The sequence below is a fragment of the Thamnophis sirtalis genome, unplaced genomic scaffold (assembly GCF_051295495.1).
Source record: "Thamnophis sirtalis isolate CommonGarterSnake01/CBP01778 unplaced genomic scaffold, rThaSir2_p1.2 scaffold_4, whole genome shotgun sequence".
Taxonomy (NCBI): Eukaryota; Metazoa; Chordata; class Lepidosauria; order Squamata; family Natricidae; genus Thamnophis; species Thamnophis sirtalis.
Genome location: NW_028261384.1, coordinates 93,874,139 through 93,898,210, shown reverse-complemented (window position 1 = coordinate 93,898,210; position 24,072 = coordinate 93,874,139). Strand labels below are relative to the sequence as shown.

The window sequence follows — 24,072 nt, the reverse complement described above, 5'->3', positions numbered from 1 at the left end:
ATTGAGGACCTGATTTAACAAAACAGAATAACAAACTTGAAAGGGAGTTTGGAGGTATTCTAGTCCAACCCCCTGCCCATGCAGGCGACCCTATACCATTTCAGACAAATTGTTGTCCAATCTCTTCTTAAAAACCTACAGTGTTGGAGCATTCACAACTTCTGCATGCAAGTCATTCCACTGATTAATTCTAACTACCAGGAAATGTCTCCTTGGTTCTAGATTGGTTCTCTCCTTGATTAGTTCCATCCATTGCTTCTGGTTCTGCCTTTAAGTGTTTTGGAAAATAGGTTTATGCCCCGCACCATATGATCATGAGGTGACCAAGCTCTTGACAAAATGACCTTTGAGTAGCCTTTTTGCTGGCTAATCCTGGATAGTTCCTTGGTTTACCAAGAACCTGCAGGAGATGAAGTGACATCCTTCCTCCCTACATGAGATTAGCTCCAAATGTGACTTTCCAGAAAGCCCTTAAAATGTGCCTTTTTCAGCAAGTCTGGGAATCTCCTGATAAAAGGGAGCCTGCATGTACACTATATTGCTAAAAGTATTCGCTCACCAATACGCATAATCAGACTCAGTTGTGAGCGAATACTTTTGGCAATATAGTGTATATGGTGTTATATATAACATATATATGAAGTTATATATAAAACATCTTCCTTCTTGTGATCTTGTTTTATTTATGTTCATTGTTTTTAACTAGCTTTATAGAATGCCAGTTTCATTGTATACCATACAGAGTTATTTCATGGACAGCATATCAATTTGACAAATAAGTGATGCCTAGAACATCCCAGGCGAGATCTATTTTATTTTAATATTGTTTGCTTTAATTAATCCTATTTTATGTTTTCGTAATTTTATAGACTTACTGTATTTTTATTCCTGTTGTTTTAATATATTGATTTTTGTATATTTTATCTTGTAAGCTTCTGAGAATCCTTAGAGATTCAGCAGTCTATAAATATGATAAATTCTAAATATATATGGTTGCAGATGTTTCCAAGTCTCAAGTGGATTACAATCCATTCTGCTATGATTGTATATTAAGTTATGGTCACATAATAATATCCAAAGTTATTTTTTCCAGTTTTTTGTTAAGCGATTTTCTGACACAGCGTGTTTTATAAAATATGTTATGGAATGGATGTGAGTAAACCATCAGAAATGAATGAACTGTAAAATAATTATTAGTGGGGTCTCTTGTTTTAATGAAGCTTAAGATCTAATCCATATTGTTTGATATAAATCAGCCTTCTTTAGCTTAGTGTTTTGCAAATACATTTGGGCTGTATCTGTCATTAGCAGTTGCAACAAAATTATATTTTTTTGAGTTTTATTTTTTTATTTTAATTTTTTTTAATTACAAACATGTAAAATACACACACACAAAAACTTAGATGTACACAATAAAGTACGAACAGGAGCTTCCTGTTCTTTCTAATAGCAATTATCAATCGATACTGCTCACCTTATATTATTTCCCCTTCTATTATATTTCATTTGGATTTCACCATTCTTAACCCTCTTATTTTACTCATAACTATTATTTTTTAGTTTTGTTGTATTCCTTCATTGATTCTTGCATCTTTCCTCCATCCACCTATACCATTTATCCCATATCTGGTAGAATTCTGATTCTTCTTTTCCCTGGATTTTTTTAGTTAGTTTGTCCATTTCAGCATAATCCATAACCTTTCTTATTATTTCATCTTCGCTTGGAGTTAATTTGTTTTTCCATTTCTGGGTAAAGACAATCCTTGCCGCCGTAATTATATGTAGTATTAAATACTGGATTTCTTTTTTGTATTTCGCAGACATTATTCCTAATAAAAAAACTTCAGGTTTCCATTCTATTTTAACCTCTGTTATTGCCTCCAGCCAATTTTTGATCCTTTTCCAAAAAATGTTAGCCTCCTCACAGGTAAAATTATATTTTATTTATTTAATTTTTAAGACATGGAACTATTTTTTTTTATTTTACAATATAGTAACACAGCACTTTGCAGCACTACATGTTTGTCCTTTGTCCCTGCTGCAGGGAGCACAAGGAAAAATGATTGTGATTAGCACTTTTGGAATCCATGCTGGATCAATGAAAAAGAAATGGCGAGAATCACTGAATTTACTATTCTTTGGTATAAACCTTTAAACAAACTAAGTAAGAAAAAAGCTTTACTTCAAAAGAAATTGCAGACAACTTACCAAGTTGTCAACATACAAAAAAATCTGTAGTTAATTTTAGGAAAATCCCATTCACTTTTGTGTATCTTCAATACTTGATATTCTTCATAATATTTATTTCTTAAAGTTAATGACAAGATTTAACAGAAATCTGAAAGACATGAAACATATTTGTTAATCAAAATGAATTATGACTATTTTTTTAAAAAATAGTGACATTTTCTCTATCTGATTTTAAATACTGTAGCTGCATTAATACAACTGTAGTTTGTTGAAAATATTGTTATAGTAAGCTACAGTTGTAGAATCATACATTATACTCTCAAAACAAGCCATGTTATAGCTAATTGTGATTTGTAAATATGTCAGCTATAGCTTACTATTATATATATTTGCTCAATAGTCTCAGGATTGTACCTTGTTGCATAAGCCATGAATTATGCAACTGCGTTGTGATATTATATTCTTATCAACAAAACATTTGAAGTATTTAAACACTATTAGTGACTTAGAGCAGTGTTTCTCAACCTTGGCAAATTTTAAGATCTGAATGATGTCTAAGGAATTCTGGGAGTTGAAGCCCACAGATGTTAAAGTTGCCAAGGTGATAAAGTATGGCTTTATAATAATATAAAAAAGCAAGCTTGAGCTTATTAAGTAAATTGGCCAAATAAGCATGGCTTAATGTAATGTGTAATCTTTTATTTCTAAGTAATCTATTCATATTTGTTTGATGTATAAAGCATAATCCCAGCTAAAAAAATTCCATAAGCAATGAATAGAAAATTCACATGCATTTTGTATGTAAACTAGGGTTTTGATTTTCCAGGTGATATTCCAGTTCCTATTAGCCCTAACCAACCTGACCATTGGTTAGTGATTACGGGAGTTATAGCCCAGCAACATTCAAAGTGCACTATTACTGAAAATACTTAAATATCTATTTATCTGGTAACATTATGCAAATAGTATTTCAGCTGCTCATGCATTCTGCCTAAAAGAATTACAGATGATAAAGTGGACTTTACTAAAGTAGTAGAATTTGTAAGTGTTTTGTGAACACTTTATTAATGAGTTGAAATTTTTAAAATGACCATTTTAGCTATTTTATGTTTAACAAACTTTGTTTTTCAAAATCATACCCTGTAATGCATTTACAAACAATGAATTAGAATTGTAATAAACTGTAAAAAGAATGTCCTTAAAGTAATTCACAGCCAATGTAACAATGTTTTGTTCTGTGGAGTTCTGTATCTACCATAACTTTGCTTATTGTAGATACATGTCAGCGCCCTTTAGAAAGCCATCATCAGTTATAGTCTTAATTTTGATGTAACAGTTATAAAATGTAAAATATAGACAAATCAGAAGAGCTAAAGAATAAAAAGTAATAATTTATACATAATCCTTAACATGAGTAGAATTGAACCCAAAATTTCTTTTGGTAAGCAAGGCAGTTACGTGAGTTTTGCCCCATTTTACAACCTTTTTGCCACAATTATTAAGCAAATCAGTGCAGTTAATTGAATTGTGATTATTAAGCAAATCTGACTTCCATTGACTTCGCTTTTCGGATGCCAGTTGGGAAGGTTACAAATGGTACCACATGAGCCTGAAATAAATACATGCCAGTTATTTAGTGCCCCAATTGACCATGGCAATGCTACGAAGTTTGTAAATGTGAAAACCAGCCCAAAAGCACTTCAAACGTCCCTAAATGAGTGGTTGTAAATTGAGGGCTCTCTGTACTCTACTGAACCTCAGTTATTGAGTATTTCGTATAACCCTATAACAAAATAGGTGGATCAAAGGATCTTCATTGTTCAGACTAATACTGAGGAAAACCTATTAAGTTCAGATATATTATACACGTATTTTGTATGTAGCTAACATTATGACTATATTGTTAATTAATCTGCTGTATTACTGACAATTGTATAAGAACTATTATTATGTAATTTAGATTTCCATATATTGCCAGTCTACACATATTTAATTTTTCTCACTTAATGTTTTTTTTGTTTTGTTTTTGTTTTTTGAATTTGGAAATGATCAGTAATCCAAGTGTTAGTCATAAGATAGAAATCATATGCTGCATAAAATTGGTCTCAGTCAGAAATTTGTTGTAGCATTCTGATCCAGCTGAAGATTCCAGTGCTTTTAAGGGACTGTCATGCTGTAATCCAAAGGTTAAAATCTTTTATATACTCTTCTTTAAAACTGATGAAGACAATAATAACCATTATGATTGTGTAAAAAAAATAGTTGCTTTAATTTTTTGTTGTTAATTTTAAAATACTTGAACATTTCTTGCTGTGCAAATTAAAAACACATGCAAGATCAATACTCCTCAATCTGCCCTGTAGTCATTTCCTGGTGATCTCATTAACATGTCCACATAGTTTCCTTGGCAACAATGTGGAGATGGTTTGTCATTATTTATTTTGTCATATGTAATAGTTTAACAAATAAGTATCATTGAAGCAGTAACATGATTGTTGGATGGAATCCAGCAAAGATGTACATCAAAATAAAAGTTCTCTTCTTAATATAGAAAAGCTAATACGTTGAAAGTGTTACATTAATCTTTGTTTGCCCTACTAATGTATATATCATGTTTGTTGTAGTCTGATTGGAGCCCAGTTACTACTACAGAACCATCAAATTTCTAATTTATTGGAACTTTTGCTTTGCAAAACATCAGTATTTAACATCCTGGTCTTTATCTTATGTATGCTTTAAAAATAATTAAAAAAACATTCTCAAGTTTTTTAATAAATTATACATGGATTTTCTTATATGGCTTAACATTTATTTTGGTTTTCTTAATATTTAGAAAATAAAGAAGGATTTAGTAGCAATGCCAGTCCTCTAGAACAGTCTTACCATGGAGTTCATACTGGCACTATCCCTGAGTGCATATAGGAAGATCTTGAAGAAAGAAATGTTCTGAAGAGAGCATTTGTTTTATAGTGATTTTTTTTATTTCTTGTTATTTTATTTTCCAGAAATTTGTTTCCATTTTTAGCGTTATCGTGGACATTTTACATTTGCTTTCTGTTATATCAGCTAACAGAACCATATATAGTTCTACTACATATTCATTGGAAATCTATCTTATCTGCTGACATAGACATGTTATATGGAGATTCTGGCTAATAGCCAGATTCAGTTCTACTTAAACTGAGGTTGTTTGCTGAATTGTATGCATTCAGACAAAGCTTGGGGACATAATTTGGCAAGGCAAGATGTATGTTGAAACACTCAGAGATCAATTTTGAATACAATGTTAGAATTAACAAATCATATGACCCAGTATTTTCAAGATTATTTGGACAGATGTTTGATCTCCAGTTTCTGGGAATGCACCATTGTTTCATGGTCATAATCCATCTGCCCCAAAAGAATAGTTTTATCTTTAAGGAAAACAAATCCTATTCAGTTGGTATAATACAAAAGAAATGTTACTTAGATTCAGTAACTTGTGTCTAACATGCACATATCCATATGGCCTAGTAGAAAAAAAAATGAAAAACCTGTGATGAGGCGGGCATAGTGTTCTTGATTCCAGTGCTATTACAGAGATTTAAAAATAAGTATAGTATAATTTAAAATTATATATAGTCCCAGATGTTCAATGGTAGTTGCAGCATATTTCCAAATTACTTTTCAAAATAATTGTACAAATATCTAAAAGCTGTCAATTGAATCTGATTTAAAAATACTTTTTTGTGCAAAAGTGCCATATTTGTTTTGTTGTAAGAATATGATCTATAATGAAAATGCAGAAGACTTAATATGTATTTTGCTTTTATTTTGTAGATGTTCTCAAACAATGATGAGGCTGTGATCAACAAAAAGCTTCCCAAAGAGTTGCTTCTTCGGTAAGATGTCTTCTGTTTTGTTCAAAGATTGAGCACAGGCTTAACTATCGTGTTTCCCCAAAAATAAGACAGGGTCTTATTTTCTTTTGGAACCCCCCCCCCAAATATGGCCATGGCCTTATTATCGGGGGGGATGGGCCCAGCCATGAAATGCGCATCTTAGCGGAGTCTGGAAGCTCCATCACGTCTCTTGGCTGGTCTGTGCAGGAAAACACCTTGCACAGTAAAGAAAAACTTTTCACGAGTGTGACCAATTAACAACTTCTCGCACTCATGAGAAGTTTTTCTTTACTGGTGTTTGGCAAGGTGTTTTCCTGCACAAACTGGGTGAGCGACGGAGCTGCCAGACTCTGGTAAGATGTGCATTTCACAGTGGGGCACAATTTGGGGATGGCAGATGGGACGGGGCAGGTCACGAGACTCTGCTTCAGTTTCCGAAAACCGGCGCTCCCAAACGAGCAAGGCTGGTTGTTTATGACAGCTTGGAATCAGCGGGGCTTATCAAAAAAGAGAGAGAGAGAGAGAAGGGCGGGAGAGAAGGGGAAGGGAAAGTGGGGGGGAATCACAACTTAATGAGATATTCGATAGCCTGCAAGGTGCATTTCTTGCCCTGCACTTCCAGGGACTTAAAAGCTCCTAATGCACTTCCTCTCGCTAATGTCCACAGGCAGTTTAATGTGGAGGTTGATGGATGGGGCTTCTTCTCTAGTGTCTGAAACTTTTTTTCCCTCCTTTTTTTTTCTTAGTATCAGGACATGTCGTATTTTTGGGGAAACATGGTAACATGAGAGTAAAACAAGATGCTAGTTGACTGCAAACAACTCCAAAGCCTAGATCAGTGATGGCAAATTTTTTGTGACTTGCATGCCAAAAGCGGGGGGAGCGCAGGGGGCCCCAGCGCTCATGCACGCATGACCAATGCTCCCCCCCATTTTTTGTGTGCTTTTTTCACCCTCCCCAGGCTCCAGAGGCTTTATAGGAGCCTGGGGAGGGCAAAAACAGCCTCCCAAGCCCCCCCCCCCCCCCGGAGGCTTCAGAAGCTTCCCTGAAGCCTCTGGAGAGCGAAAAACAGGCCCTATGGGCAAACCGGAAGTTTGGGAACGGACTTCCAGTTTGCTTGTAGGGTCGTTTTTTGCCCTCTGGAGCCTTCAGGAAAGCCTCCAGAAGGCTCCGGAGAGTAAAACCGGCCCTACGAGCAAACTGGAAGTACGTTCCTGAACTTCCGGTTTGCCTATAGGGCCGGTTTTTCGCACTCAGGAGGCTTCAGGGAAGCTCCTGAAGCCTCCGGAGGGCGAAAAATGGCCTAAAAAGAAGGCAGAAGTCAGCTGGCCAGCGCGTCCCCAGACAAATGGCTCCGCGTGCCACCTATGGCACGCATGCCATAGGTTTGCCATCACAGGCCTAGATGCTGCAATCTGGAAAACTACATTCCCAATCCTCTTGAATCGTTTGCTGTATCGAATTAGTTCTGCCATATACAGTGCAGCCTTTCAACAAATTTAGAAAAGGGCTGCTTTCAATGTGGTTTGGCACAGTTAAAACTTGGTGTCTTAGCTCCTTCATAAGGAGTCATAACTTAAAAAGCAACATTATGATACCTTTTAAACCTGTTTACAAATATCAAAGCAGTGTATTAAATGAAAGTATTTCTAAAACAAGATGGGAAATTGCTAGTTTTTTTCAGATTCCAAAAAAAAACCCATATAGAGTGTTGCAGCAATGTCCACAAGAAAAAAAATGATTACAGAATTATAGTTGTCAACTTGTATCAATTTTTTTGGAGATGTCTCTAACAATTTTTGGAACATTATATTTACTTACATACTTATCGTTTTTTTACCCATGTATACTAGGGAGTGACCCTTACAGTTTGAGAACATGTATTTTCTTAACAGGGATGTTATTATCCACTATTAATGTCAGTACTATTTTTTAAAAAAATATATTGTAAAAAGTGATGTCTATTGCTGGTATATGACCATAATAAAGATATATTCTATTCTATTCTTCTATTCCATATAGACAAGCGATGACCTTCAAGCTATTCTTTAACATGCTCAGCTATCTGTATCCAGATTCAAATTTGCTCCCAATAGATTGTATTAACCTTTTCTATTGTTTAGGGAAAAGAGAAAGTGTGTCATATTTGGAAAGGGCGTAGAAAGCTACTATTGAGGATATAATCTTGATACTTTTCTCTGTTCACAATTATAGAATTGTAGGTCTCATCAATTGTAGAGCAATTGACACACAGTGGAATTTGCAAAGGCTCTTCTAGTCACATTAGTACTGAGCAAGAGATATGAGTCAAAGGGCCCTCACATTATGGACCAATTTGGTATGGGACCATGCATCCATCCAGAATTAGAAGTGGGATTTTCCTGTAATTGGATGGTTTCTAAAGCCAGACTCTCTATGATGCTAGGATTGAGCCTAAATATATTCTTCCTCATCCAGACCCAAACAGCTTCCAGGCACTGGAACAGCCTCTTGGCTTTACTTGTTCATATAAAGTTGATTATTTTTGTTATCACTTCATATTCATGTCCAAAGATATTTGCCTTTAGAAGAGAAAATCATATTGTTTAGAAATCTTATGGTTCTTCAAGGAATTTACAATCTGTAATCATTTTCATCTCCCATACACTACCTGACAGTTTTGTGTAGTAAGAACAAAAGAAGGGATTTTCCAAAAAAAATTCAAGCTACAGAATCTGTTGGTTAAAAATAAATTCCTGGAAATCTTGATTCAGAGCCAAAGCTATAGTGCTAGAAAATTGGCATTTGCTTATAATCTTAGAATACAGTTTGAAAAATCTCAATCTAAAGGACCATACTAATTGCACTGTATGGCAGTAGGAAATCATCCAAATCATTTCTGTCACATTAAAACGTTTGCTGCCTGATGCCAAGACCTGCCAGTGGAATAGTGAGATACGATAACCCAAGGGGTTAGGCCAGGTTGAGGGTAATTCTAAGCAATTTCAAACACTTTAAATCCTGTAGAATCTCTAGAAGAACAATCCCCTCTTCTGGACTGGATAAGGAGATCAGCAGAGATTTAGATAGCTCATCCTCAGCAGATGGCAGCACCTAGCGAACCTTGCTGCTCTTAGAAAAGTTGAACATGGTCAGACCTGATTAGAAGAGATGTCTGTGTATCCCATAGTTTGAATCACACTCATTTCTATTGTTAAGTTTACAGTACTGTTGTAAGTCCAGGTCTGTTCATTAGAACTAAGGATCAACCATCTGTTTCTAATAACTAATTTTTTTTTACTCATGTTCATTCTGACTAGCTTCCATATTATTATTATTTATTATTTATTTATTTATTTATTATTATTATTATTATTATTATTATTATTAAAAATGCATACAAAATATGACAGTCTGTAAGATATTGATGTATTAATGTAAATAATAGTTTTAGTAAATTTGATATTTTCATTCATTTTCATTCATCCAGACTTGAAATAATCAGGATCACGTGTCTCTTTAAAACTGTCCCTTTAAAATCTTTTTTTTTTCAATCTCAGATAAGATTCTCACAAATATGTAGTAGATGACCATATTTAGTTTAACACAAAAGGAGAAATAGCATACATTCTACTGATCAATCTATAATTTTTTGTGATTCCAGTCTAATAATGTTACTGCATACTTTCTGGTTATACTAGTTTTATATTCTCATTAATTACTCAGCATAGATGGTTTCTTTAGGGTGAATAACAGAGAGGAGCAGTTTTCATTTTTTTAAATGTAAGCAACAGATTCTAATGTGAGATCTAGGAGCTGATTAACAAAAAGCTACAAATCCATTAACTGGCTCTTGATAGTCAGCAAAAGTCTATTTTCCATTATGGAATTAAGGAACTAATTTAAACTGCTTTGTCACTGTGCCTTGGCTACTTAAAGAGCAGCATTTAGATTGGCTTTGCTATAGGTAAAGGCAGAATAATTAGTATTTAAAACTAGCTTGCTTATTGATTATCATAACATTTATATTTCTATTATATGTCATTGTTTCTGGCTTTTGAAATGTGCTTTTCTTAGTGTTTGAAATGTCCCATTTTCTTAGTGTTATAGCATATGAATATTAAAAATATGTATTAATGGGACTCTGTTTTCTAGAACATATTGTTAAGTGAATAGTGTTCATTTGTTTGAGATGTAGAAAATAAAATAGCCATGATGCAAATCAAACACTCAGAGTTTAGTCCTCTAGATCAGGGGTGTCAAACTGCTGGCCCATGGGTCGGATGCATCACATATAGGCCACGCACACCCCAGCTCCACCAAGGGGGGAAATGTCATGTGATGGCAACATGACATCACAAGTTTGACATTCGTGCTCTAGAGAGATGCTTTGAGGATTACATACTTATATTGTAACTCACCTGAAATTCTCTATTGCTGTTTATTTAATTTAGACATTGAATCACAGTGGATTCAATCTTGCAGATCACCCCAAACCATCTATTTTCCTGTGAGTTTTAATACACTTTGGATCTTTGTATTTAACCTTGATCAGTTTTCTGTTACATTTTTAAAATTATTACGTAAGTTGTGGTCTTAATAAACTGGTTGGCTGTGGCAGCTGATGAATTTATTGCACTGTCCTTTCCATATGAAAGACAATTGTCCTATACATATCTATGACTTTTATACAGGAACGTTAATGCTGCACCTCACAAAAAATCCATCTAGTCTAGTACTTTGCTTCCCCAACAGACAACTAGATGTTTCTGTGAAGCAATAAAGAAATGTCCTTTAAAATAATAATTATTATAGTAGCCTTAGTGATTTTTTTATGTTTAGCATTTTTTTCTGTATGTCATAGGATTTGGAAGGAGGATAACCTACTATATCTTGCTGTCAATTCTGAAAATAACCAAGTATTTAGTGCAGTGGTGTTGAATCTATGGCACATGTGCCAGAGGTAGCACATAGAATCCTCTCTGGGCATGCGTGCCATCACCTCAACCCAGTTCTATCATGTTTCTCCATTACATTTCTCGCCATCCTTTGCAGGGAAACAAACTTTTGTCCCACAAAAAGTTCACTCAATCAATTCCAACTTCTCGCAAAAGAAAAAGATCTTGCGAAGTTGGAATTGATTTCCCTGCACACAGTGGCAAGAAACGCTACAGAGAAACGTGACAAAGCTGGAAATCAGGTAGGCAAAGAAATGATTGGGGGAAATGAGGGTCTGGGTGGTGGTGGATGGGACAATCTCCACAGTACTGCAGTGGCGAAACAGGCAATGGAGTGGCCCTCTCTTCTACCTGCTGCTTCTGCTTCGGGAAAGTGTGGGCATCTTGGTGGTGTGGTTGGTGGAGAAAGCTCTGTCGTATGGCGCTGCAATGGCGAAACGGGCAATGGAGTGACTGGTACGAGGTAAAGAGGAGGCTGCATTCCCTCTCTTCTCCCTGCTCCTCCTCCTCCTCCCCTCATGGTGGCTGCTCCATTTGTACATTGCAGTGCCCAGGATGCACTTTAATAGCATGGAGGGGGGGGATAATTTGCCTGGCCAAACTAATCCCGCAGTGTTCCCCTACATTGGGCTCAGCTTCGATCGGTTGGTCAGTCTGTCGGTGGCTCCATTGGCGGCGAACAAAGGAGCCCCATTATGCCACGCCTCATCCTTCCACCAAGCGCATCCAGACGTGCATGGCTTTTGGTCCACCTTTCTTTTCCTCATGGATCACAGTGGACAGAAAAACAACAAAGCTGCCCACTATAGCCAAGGGTACCCCTGCTAAACAAGCAGCAGCTGTGGTGTTGACGGTAGATGAGCTTAGGGCGGAGAAGCGAAGAGTATAAATTGGTAACTACCCATGTTGTACTTTTCAGCTCTAGACAATCATAGAATTTGCAGAGTCCTTGGGAGAAATGTATTGGGGGAGGCGGGAAATAAGCATATTTCTTTATTGGAACCACTCATCAGATAAAGGAGCAGAACAAAAAAAGCTATCCGGTTTCCATATAGTGGATTCAAAGCATTCCTAACCTTGTCTTTTCCTGCAAAATACAAGCCATGTGCCCTCTTTGCCCTCCCCCCTTTCTTGTTTTGAATATCCTGTCCAAAGGTAATTAGAGTTTTTGGCTTGTAACCAAAGGTATCTAGGTTCAGATATCCCTACTTCTGTCCTGGATAGGACATTTTATGGTATTACAGTTTTCTTCCAGATAAATAATTGATGGGTATTCAGTTATGAGGAAGGTAATTTCTGTTTCAATAATAGAAATTAAAACTTTTATTCTAACAAGAAAAAAAATAAAAATGTACAGAGAAAATTGGGATAAGAATATAAAGAGAAAAACCAAGAAATGATATTACAAAAGTTTTTATTTTTTATTGTTGCTCAGCGTAATATTTCAAAAGCAGAGAAAAAAATGAAGGGGCATAAAAGTGCATTTATCACAGTTTTCTTAGAACAATTAGCTGAACTCTGCCTTGTTTTTCATTATTTTAGGTGGTAAAACCTCTATTCAGGTTAAATTGCCATGTTGGCACTTTGTAATACCCTGTTTCCCCCAAAATAAGACCTCTCCAGATAATAAGCTCTCCCCAAAATATTGCAACACAACAGCAGCCATGAGGTGACCACACTTGCCGCCTCCTGCACCTCAAAAATAATAAGACCTCCCCAAAAATAAGGCCAATTGCTTATTTCAGGGGGCAAAAGAAAATAAGACCTTGCCTTATTTTAGAGAAAACACTGTAAATAAGTGGATTTTGGGTTTCCATTTGGGCACTCAGTCTCTAAAAGGTAATTAGTATATTATTTTGATTTAGTGTATTCTTTGACTTAACATTTTGCATCTCAATACAGGCCTGTTCCTTAAGTAAGCATTTCTGAGTTTTAACGGCAACAAATACTGGCCTGTAGATCTTTTTTAAAAAGCAGCTTAGGTAGTGCTATGCTACCTAGATGTTGAGTATTTGATTTTATAATCAAATTCTCATGAAAATCTTCATTTTTTTCTGTCCAAAATTAGCTATTTTTTAAAATAATTGATCCAGTTACCTCCCTGATATCAGCCCATTTTATCACCATATTTCTACAATAGGTGGAGGATTTGGAAAACGATTTAGAACCTGGGCCTCAATAATATACTATGGTATGTAGCAACTACTGTAGAACTTTTATCTTTGAAGTGGGCTTTTTTGTTTTTTTGTAAAAAGCTATATGTTTGACACTATAATAGAGAATATTTTCAGAAATTGATTTCTTATGGAAATAAAATTAAGACTTGCTCTCAAACGACTTCATTTTAAAATTACAAAGCAAGTTGCAACTTATGAAAGCATATTCCACAACAAATTAGTTAGTTTGGAAAGTATAGTACAAAATCTTTCTGCAGATCAAATCAATTTTGACTTCGGGAATATTTCTTGATAAACTTAACGATGTGCCTTCTGGATTGTTTCATGTAAGTTTTTGAGAACTTTTATGAAGCATAAGAAATAGCTTTGAGTATTGGAAGCTTCTTGCATGCAAGCTGTGAAAAATTATTAATGCAAATTAGCCTATGAGATTTTGAAAGAGAGCTTTATTCAAAGGATTGCCTTATAAGTAGGCTTCAGTTTCTACAAGACAAAGACTGGTGTGTTTTCATACAGAATTATTGCATAAGTAGTTGTTTCTGGATTTTTTTAATAGCAAAGAATGTCTTGGCATTTCATGTATGGGGGTGTCAAGACAAAATCATTGCATTTTTCTCCGTTCATTTGCAATAGTTGTTCAATGGTTAATTTCCAATTTTAATGACTTAGGAATCTTTTGATGATTTTGATTTTAATAATTAGGAATCTTTCTTTGGGCCTGACACTGAAAGCTTGTTTGTCTCTTCTCATTGCCAGCTTGACATGCACTAGAAAGCTAAGAAAAGACAGATGAATGAAGTAGAAATATGAGCATCTGTTTAGCATCTTCTTTCTTTTACACAGTGGCAATTAAACGCTTCTGATAGAAATGAGAAAGTATGAATAATAGTACTAGCAGTGAATTAGTACTATTCTAGAGTATAACTAAAATCTCATTGATATGCTGTAGTGTCATATGCATTATATAACATTAAGTCAGATTGTGACTTATCAAACTTTAGTTGTTCATGATATTTAATCCATTCTGTAAAGATATTGCAGTTGATTTTCCAGGAACAAGCTACAGTTAGTTAAAACCTAACTAATGTTTACAGTTCCATATATCTAAAACCAATATTTTAGATAATTCTGATTTGGTTTTATGGTGCACTAGAAAATAAGAGGCAAAAGTTAAAACTTAAAGTGCTCCAAAGATTTTAGTATCTTGAACTAAGTCTCCTGCTGCAATGCAAACAATCTAGCAATAGGATTCTGTCCCAGGTGCCTTCCTTCTAAAAGCAGAGAGTAACTAGTTTCATAGCTGCTACTAGAATAGAAGATTTAAAGGAACCAACATAGAGTTAATAGAACTTTATGTTCAAATCACCATTTTACTATCTGCAGATAATCTTGTCTTTTACAATCTCAGCAGTAGAGATATAGCTGCATGACAGTAGGAGTTATTGTTTAACACTAGAATCTTGAAAAAACATTTATTTCAAGTGATGTTTTAAAAAGAACTACCAACTTGCTGACCGATTAATGACCCTAGAAAATTATCTGCTCTTGTTTGCTTCTCCAGTTCTCCAGAAGTCTAATGTACTTTCATTAAAAGCTAAGCTTTTTACACTATGGCATGCCAAACATTAACTATAAATTAATAATTTTTATTCTTTCCCAGGACATCGCCCTCCTGTTTTCTCCCGAGAAGAAGGGGGGGAGGGGAATGAAAATTTAAAATGTACTGAACTTGGTGAAAATTATTACAGTTCTTTGGAAACAATTTCCCCTGAAGATATAGTATTTTATATTTACTATATATAAATATGGTTCCACCACAAATCCATGAAGCCCTTATCCGCGGAGACATAAGCGCAAAGACTAATTCATTCCGTTCAAAGCGCTAAGGAAAAACGCGACCCTACTGCGATGACATAATCGCGAAGGGCAAATCCACGCATTCCCAAGCACTCAGTACCCTAAACCTAACCTTAAACCTAACCCTAACCCTTACCTTAATTGAAATCGGCTTTCTGCCGCGGTGCCGTTTTAAAGCACCCTTCTGTTGTCGCGGCGGTGATGATGCGCGGTGATGACGTCGCGGCTTTAGCAACGCGCTTATGTCTCCACGGATAAGGGCTTCGCGGTTTTGTCGTGCCACGTATAAATATTTCTAACACCATGATCAATCTTTAATTTAGACAGAATTTCCTGACATTTCCTTCACTAGCATCTGTATTCCAAGGCATTCTATAACTTTGTGGTTCCTTAGGCCAAGTACTGAAGCATAGAGATGGGAACTGGCATTTTAATGATTCTAGAGATTGTAATAAGGATTCCAAAATTAATTGTAGAATGAAGTTGTGGCAGCCTAGATGAGAAATGTTCTTGAAATATTTCTATTGTATGCTGAAAATGAATGCCTTGTGTGGAATCATGAATGATGGATATAAACCACAATGATTTAGGAAACCACAGTAAGCCAAAGTGAAACAAACCACATTAAAGCTTAAAGCAGTGGGTGAATCTAACTACAGATTATTTCTGAAGGGAGCATTAGGCTTTGAAAGGAATATGCTATAAAGTTTAAAAACTTTTTTCCCTTATACATTAAAATTTCCCCCTTACTCATCTTCAAAAATATTCTCCTTTCTGTACTAATATCACAGTAGATATTTGTAATATCTCTTGTTGGTAGTGAGTGGACAATTCTTCCTGCCAGGGAATAAAGTTTTGTTCAGAAAGTTGTAATCCAAATTCACAAATTGTATGTGATACCTCTTTCTTCTTCTGGTTTTCTACTTACTCTCAAATTTCCGGCAATATATATTCCACCAGTGCATCTTATATAAAGTATGATGGTGTAGAAACATTGGCTAAATACCAGGAGACTATGAAGATGTCCAAATTATTTATTTATTAAATTTATATGTAGCCCATTTTACTATTAAGCAAAGTTTTTGTTCACATTGGTTTTAAGATAAGGGTGCTGACATTTCTTAGTTACAGTGATCAGTCTGCCCATAAGAAAAGCAAGATATTTTTTGGGTCCATGACAATAGCTGTCAACCTTTTGCAAATAATATGATTTAAGTTCCACACCTGAAGATTTTGTCCAGAATTATTTGATGGTTGAATTCACATTGTTTTAACCCTTAATATGGCTTGTTTCACTGTGGCTTACTGTGGATTCATAAAACGTTGTGTTTATATGCCATCATTTATGATTTTGTTATGTTAAGCAAACTAAACTTCAGTAAATCAAGTTAAGCTGTGACTTTGTGTGAAGTGTGAACCTACGGCTTGGTAATGGAGGGAAACTTCTGTTGCAGAATGGGACCATTTGCCACAACCAACTTGCCACAGCTCATGGCCAACTCACCATGGCCAACTTGCCACAGCCAAGTTACCGTGGGCTAAATTGCTGCAGAACAATTCAATAATTCAATTTAATTATTTAAATTTAATTAAAACATTTTAATTTTTGTCATTTACATTTCATTTTGTTACTCCTTTGAAATCCTTTCTTTATTCTACTCCATTTCTTCGACATTGTGAAGTATCGAAGAAATGTCTAATCTAAGTCCAAGAAATGTCTACGTCTAAGAAATATAAGTCTAAGTGCTATTGTTTTTGCTATTAGTGTAACTCTTGTCCTGCGGCGAATTGGCCATGGCCAGTTGTCCTATAACCCTTCTGTTGTGAGGGAGAAATAGTTTAAATTAGTCCTGTGCTACTCTGTCTGAACTTGACAATGTAACTGTTTTAATACTGTGCTCTCAATTTAAACAGTTATAGAGGAACAAAAATCTGACTCTAGTTTTTACTTTTACGTCCAGACAATGCTCATATCAGAGCGTCAGCAAAAACCTAAACTAAACTAACCTTTTTTAAACTACCAGTATAAAACACAGATCTATATCCTGATTTATATATCCTATATAGCTCTATATCTATATACTTGGCCTAGTACATTCTATTTTCCATTCAATAGGAAATTGAACATCTCAGATGTTGGAACTATGTTGAATTAAGATTCTCAGTGGCTGAGTATGATGTCCTAAAGAATACCTTACTAATAATCAAATATTCTTCAAAGTCAAGATCTTTGTGAAAAGCTATCTTTTAGTTGCATCATAATGAAGTCATAATGAAATGATATCAAGAGTGAGGATAGAATTATAATTTTTACATGCCATCATGTTTTAAAACAATATTTTGCGATGTATTACAAATTTTGTGATTTAATCTGGTTAATTCAATTTTGTTTAATATGGTAGTTTTTGGTTTGAGATTCCAAATAATACAACTCTTTGAACTGATAGATGTCACATTTATAGATGTTACATTATAATTTAGATTGTTTCTATCAGTAATTTTAATCTTTGTCTTCACCACTTCATTTAATTAATTTCACCAATTTTAATAATTACTAATTTTGATTTAAATTGCAAAGAATGCAGAAGCAGAAGATGTAATTCTCCAGCTAACTAAAAGTTAGACACACAATTCAGTTGCATTATCTTAAGCAATGAAATATATAATTGTAAATTTTTTCTCCAATATACCTCAATTATTCAATTATAAATAAATTAATAATATTATGCCTTGAAATAATATATAGAATAAGCTATAAATTATTGTTGTATTAAACAACAATAATACTGCTCAATTGTAACTTTACATAAGTGACCACTCACTTGACTTTTTTTTTTTTTTTTACTGATTAAATGTCACATTCTACTTTTAGTTTTTCAGAATTGAAGCCTGGATATTGAAACCAGGTTTCCAAACAAAACTTGATGCTTAAGTCATTTTGCAGACATATACATTTAGTTATTTGTTTGTGTGTGTATTTTAACAGAATATTCTCCTTTCTGGATGTGGTCACTCTATGCCGCTGTGCGCAGGTTTCCAGGGTAAGAATATTTGCATACTAGTACTGGTAAGGCTTTCTCTATTGGGTATCTTCAGGCTATCTCCAGAAATCAGATCAAATCTTGATTATAGATCAGCATATGAAACCCAGCAGTGTGTCAGCCTTAAGTAATATTCAATGTGAGCCCATTTCTTCTCCACAGTTTTTGTATCAAAAATGCCCACTCATTTTGTTACTCTAACATTCAGAAACTTACGTTGCTGGAAAATGATGAACCTGCAGCTAATGCATTCACTTCATCTATAATTCATGTTCACAGGTCATTGATAGCAACAATTTTTGAGGGCATGGATGGGAAAGGGCTAACAAAATGGATTTTATATAGGCAGTCCTCAACTTAAGACCAAAATTGGGGGCAGAATTTCCATCGCTAAATGATATAGTCATTAAGTGAGTCGGGCCCAGTTATATAACATGTGTTCTGATCTTAATTGAATTACCATGATTATTAAGCAAATCCAGCTTCTCCATTGGCTTTGCTTGATCAAGTGACCCCAGGATGCTGCAATCATTGTAAATACAGGCCAGTTCCAAACACCCAAATTCTGATCATATGATGTGTGGATGCTAAGTGTGAAGACTAACTTTTTTTTAGCACATCATAATTTTGATCATTAAATGAATGATTGTAAGTCAACTATTCATAGAGAACACAGAGAAATCTATGTGAGCTATACTGGGCTCAATAATGAAATGCTTGTCCGGAGGGAAAAGTCTTAAAATGCTCAGATTCATATTTTACTAGACATCATCAGGAATAGAAATTTAAAACTGAAGATCATTACTGAGAACATTTTCCTATATTCCTGTATGATTCATTACTTTTGTAGAAATGCACATAGTATACCTCAGAGGAAATCATTTTTAATGGTGAATGGACTAGACCATGAGCAGAATAGCACAGTTATTATAATTCACAGTGTGAATTGGATAATGTGATTTAATAATCCTGCACATCTGTAGCACATTCCCATTACATTAAATTTTCCAAATTTGCTACCCTCCAGATGCATTCGACTTCATTTCCCATAATTTCCAATGAGATTACAAAATACTGAATGTGGATATAGTACTGTGTTGAGAAGTTCTGAACTTTTAGGGGCTTATTGCTCTGATTGCCCCATTTTAAAAAGAAATGCCAAAAAAGAAGTCAAATTAGTCAAAAAGTTGGAATATTGCAGTCTAGGGCTGTGCATATTCTTTAGAATTGGTAGTCTGCAGTACCTGGTGAATGCATGCAGAGGCCAATTGGAGCAGCTTCTAAAACAGCTGCACAAGCTTAAGAAAAGGCCCAACTGCTTTAATACATCGCAACTCTTCTAAAGGATTCACATAACCTTGTTGGAATTAATAAAATCTGCGCTGGGAGACATAATTGTAAAAAATAAATTGCTTAGAAGCATTATTGCAAAAACAATAAAAGCATTTAAAGGATTTCTCAAACTATCAAATATAAGAAAAGTGTGATCAAACAACAGAAACATCTTTTTAAAAAGGGGGAAGCAGATATATAATCTGCTCACTGATTAAATTAAAGATTCTTTGCAGCTCCTCATATTTCATAAGGAAGCCTTTCTGCAGTTTTAAACATCTGGGCTTTAAATGATATTATCTGAATTAAGATAGTTCAGGCAACTGTTGTATATTGTATTATTATATTAATTACACAGAGCCGGTACTCCAAAAACATAATGAGGCATTATTATTTGAGAAACGGAAATGTGCAGGAGTAACTTGTGAGTTGTTCATGCATGTATGTATTTTCTATAATTTCTGAATGTAAGATTTAAAATGGTTAGCTACAGAAAGATTAACTCAAATCTGCATTGTTTTAAACTGATGCATGTTTAGACTGTTCATGCTTGAATGTATTGGTTCTCATGAAGAAGTAACTTAGTGATAGTATTTCTAGAGGACAGAAGCTTTGGAGTGACTCAAATAAATAGAGAGGCTATATCTGCCCTCAGTTTTTCTATATTTAGAGGTATATATCTGACAATTTTTCAACTTTTTGCCAATTTCATTACAGGCATGGAATGTCCTAGCTTTGGATGGTAGCAATTGGCAACGCATTGACCTGTTTGATTTCCAAAGGGACATTGAGGTATAATTAAGTGACATGCAAAAGATTGTCTCTAGATAAACTGTAACTACTGTACTGCCTCAGATTAGTAACAAGCTATGTCATCTTTTCAGATCTTCAGAGACAAATTGTTAATTTTTACTACTCATTCCAAAGAGCGTTTAAAGCTATAGTATGCTTTTAATAGAACACCACATTGATTTATACTGTGATTGCTTATCTCTGTATGAATTAATTCAATATCCTCTGTACACAAAGATTTATGTTCCTAACCTGAAAATATTAAAGAAAGAATCGATTATCTGAGGGAGATAATAATACTCTCGATTTGAATATTGTGCCTTATAATTATAAGGATATATCTTTGAGGTATAAATAGCATTGAACAACATGAGGTTACGCATCAAACTATAGAGGTTTAGGGTTATCATTAAAAGTCACCATATTAAAAGATGTTGGGTTTAGATTTTTAGAAAAGTAATGAAAAGTAGTAAGGAGGCCATTTGGGGATTTGTTTGTTTGTTTGTTTTAAACAGTCTCCGGGCATTTCTCCTTATGCCGTTCTTTATGTGACAGCCGATGCTGTAAGGATAAACCTCAATAGAAAAAAAATGCGGAGGCTACATGCACTTGAAAAGTAATTGTGATGCTTTGCCCTTTATAAATATGTCTCACGTTTTTATTGGTTCCTGTAGCCAAATTAACTAATTTCTGCCTTTTTAGCACCCAAGTGTATGCTGCTGAACAAAATCCCTCTGTTGTTTCCATCACAAACAGTAACAAGATAGCCAGTCAGCTTTCTCTAAGAGAACTTCTCTTTCTCCCTCTCCCCCTCTCCCTCTCTCACACACACACATTTCCCTCTATATAATCATATGACCATGGAATGTATAATTATGTGGCTAAGTTAGCTGCATGGTCTTTTGCAGGCACAAATTGAGAAAGAATATAGCACAATAAACAACATATGAGTTGGATAACAGCATACTAAATTATGCTTTGTACTTATGCTTGAAAATATTCAGCTGATCAGTTTGCCACAGAAAAGCATCTTAGTGCCACAAACGTAGCACTATAATATAAGCTTCAGCTTCTGTGAATCGATCCTAAAGACCCCTATTTATGAACCAAATGAATGCAGGCATTCCACAAAACATATTATTCCAAATATAATTTAAGTATAGAATAAATGCCTAGAGGTGAAGGAGGATAACAAGATATGATAAAAATATATCATAACAAGATGTGATAAAAATATATCAAATAGGAAAAGATGTTTTAAAGAAAAAAAGTTGTTTGCTGCATGTAAAATTAAGCAAGAGAATTAATTTAGAAGATTTTCGTCTTCTTCTTTCAGGGGCGTGTAGTAGAGAATATTTCTAAAAGATGTGGAGGATTCCTTCGAAAGCTGAGTCTACGTGGATGCCTAGGTGTGGGAGACAACGCATTGAGGTAGTGAGGTCAACACAAATTATTTAACACCTATCTGAGAACTGGCCATGAGATGATAGGGCAGGTACTAATTTTGGGTACAGAAATTGAGGCTGCAGAATCCTCAAATATTTGATTTCTGCATTACCGTAATTATCTGTAACATCAAACTAAAGTATAACTTTGATGTTATTTATAGGAGGGAAGCATTCTTTCTCACTCCTATTTCCAGATCAGTCCTGCACAACTCATTGAGTTGCTTGCATTGATAAATTAAAATTCCTCATGGGCCCCAAAGAAATACTAAGAGTGCCAATCAACTATTCCATGATTAGTGGATTAGCAGAAAGGCTGGTACTAGCAGCAGCAGCAGCAGCAACACCAGTAAACCTTGGAGGTAGTTGGTAACATGTTTTGGGGGGGCATCAGTTTTAAAAAAATATTGGTAGGCTTCACAAAGCTGTTTGTGGGCTTTATGTAAGCCTGCTGTAGATGTTTCTTATCTCCACACAACTCTAAGCAGAAGATTTACTTCCACGCAATACTACACAGAAATGTAATGAGGAAACATTTAGAAGTCTGGGTAATACACAACAAAACAGTTAAAAACAAATCTAAAGAAATATTGAGAACAATTAGATATAAATCTAAAACCAAAATTATGGGAGAATGGACTATATTCTGCACAAAAACACAGACTGGCTTCAGCTTTATCTAGAAGAATGAATTTGGAGCAAACTGAAATACTTGCTTTCATGGCCTGCCTATAGATATGCTTATAATTGAATAAGCATAGAATTCTCATCTTAGATTGAGAAACGTTAAATTAAGATGAAGTCATAGGCTGTCAGGTATAGCATAACAGGTAGTCCACAATTTACAACCACAATTGAGCCCAGCATTTATGTTATTAAGTGAGAAATTTGTTAAGTGAGTTTTGCCCCATTTTACGATTTTTCTTGCCACATTTGTTAAGTGAATCACTGCAGTTGTTAAATTAGTAACAAGGTTGTTAGGTGAATCTGGTTTCCCCATTGATTTTGCTTGTCAAAAGGTCACAAAAGGAGATCACATGACTCTGGGACATTGTAGCTGTCATAAATGTGAGTCAATTGTCAAGCATCCAAATGTAAATCGTGATCATGAGGATGCTGTAATGGTCATAAATGAAAAATGGTCGTAAGTCACTTTTTTCAGTGCCATTGTAACTTTGAACAGTCACTAAGGAACTGTTGTAAATTGAGGACTACCTATATAGTTTCTGTCTGATGCGTCCTCAACTCACTCCTGGTAGGATATACTGTATCTGTTATATTGCTTAAGTAACTAAAATAAATACCTTTCAATCCAGTTATGGTTATCTCAGTAGAGCAAGGGTGGGAAATGATGGCCCATGCTGGCCCAGGTGTTCTGGGAGTTGAAGTTCACAAGTCAAGTCATAAAGGGGCAATCATTCCCCACCTCTGCATTATTTTTTAGAGGTTATATGATCCATAACCTCTGAATTCCTACATTTGTGGTTTTTAAAAATAGGTGCTCAACATTGATACAAATTTTCAATATAATTATGTTTCATGGTTTTGTTTTGTTTTTTGCTTCTTAAAAAACTGGGTTTTCTCCCTACATATTGTCAAAATTCTACTAAAAGTTGATGTTGCTAGCTTTACTTTTCAGTGCATACGAGATTTTTAAAAAGTCAAATCATGTGATAAAACCTTTCATTAAAAGCCTGAAAGAATATATGTTTCTTTGCATGAAGGATATTTGCACAAAACTGCAGAAATATTGAAGTGTTGAATCTAAATGGCTGCACCAAGATTACAGATGCGTAAGTGATCTTTGTTTTAGAGTTCTGAAATATTGCATTAGCTCTTTAAAATGTCAGTCTTATAGCACTTAACTGAGAGTAAACTTCATTGGAAATTAGTCTGGTCTTCTGAGGAGACATATATAAGATTGCACTATGATTCCTCTTCCCAATGGTCTTCCCTGTCCGCCTTCCCCTGGTCCTTTTTTGTTGTTGTTAGTTTGCTTAAATATGGTATTTTCATGTAATTGTTCTATTTCTTATTTCATGATTAAAAAAGGATTTAGGAATGGGATTAGAATAGATTAGTGGCAGGGCTCATCTTAATCTCTTTACCAGTACCCTCATTCATTCATCCATCCATCCATTCTTTCTTTCTTTTCCAATCTCTCCACATTTCTACTTCTCTACCAATTCTCAAGTCTGTCATCAAGCCTATCATGCCTGCCTTCCTCTTGATACAGTTCTCCACTTCCACAAACCACTATCAACATCCAAAAATTTCCCTCTGCCAAGCTCCTCCAGTACACCCTCAACCAATTTCCATACATACTACTGCCATCTTCATCTCTTCATATCGCAACTCAGTTTAGTGTTATCTCCCATTTGTAAATTTCCAGTGTTTTCAACCATTTTTATTTTTATTTC

At 34.9% G+C, this 24,072-nt stretch overlaps 1 protein-coding gene across 4 annotated transcripts in view; it reads left to right on the top strand.

The window, feature by feature from the left end:
* The window catches only part of FBXL20 (F-box and leucine rich repeat protein 20), a 62,854-nt gene that overhangs the window by 11,931 nt on the left and 26,851 nt on the right, over nt 1-24,072 (top strand). For 2 of the 4 annotated variants that reach the window (XM_087713447.1, XM_087713448.1), the window contains exons 2-6: nt 6,010-6,071; nt 18,029-18,083; nt 20,133-20,207; nt 21,544-21,638; nt 23,377-23,445. In XM_087713447.1, coding sequence (XP_087569573.1) covers nt 6,010-6,071; nt 18,029-18,083; nt 20,133-20,207; nt 21,544-21,638; nt 23,377-23,445 — 356 coding nt within the window. Of the gene's footprint in view, nt 1-6,009; nt 6,072-10,542; nt 10,561-18,028; nt 18,084-20,132; nt 20,208-21,543; nt 21,639-23,376; nt 23,446-24,072 lie in introns of those variants that run through there. The other 2 variants (XM_087713449.1, XM_087713450.1) reach the window with 2 other exon arrangements.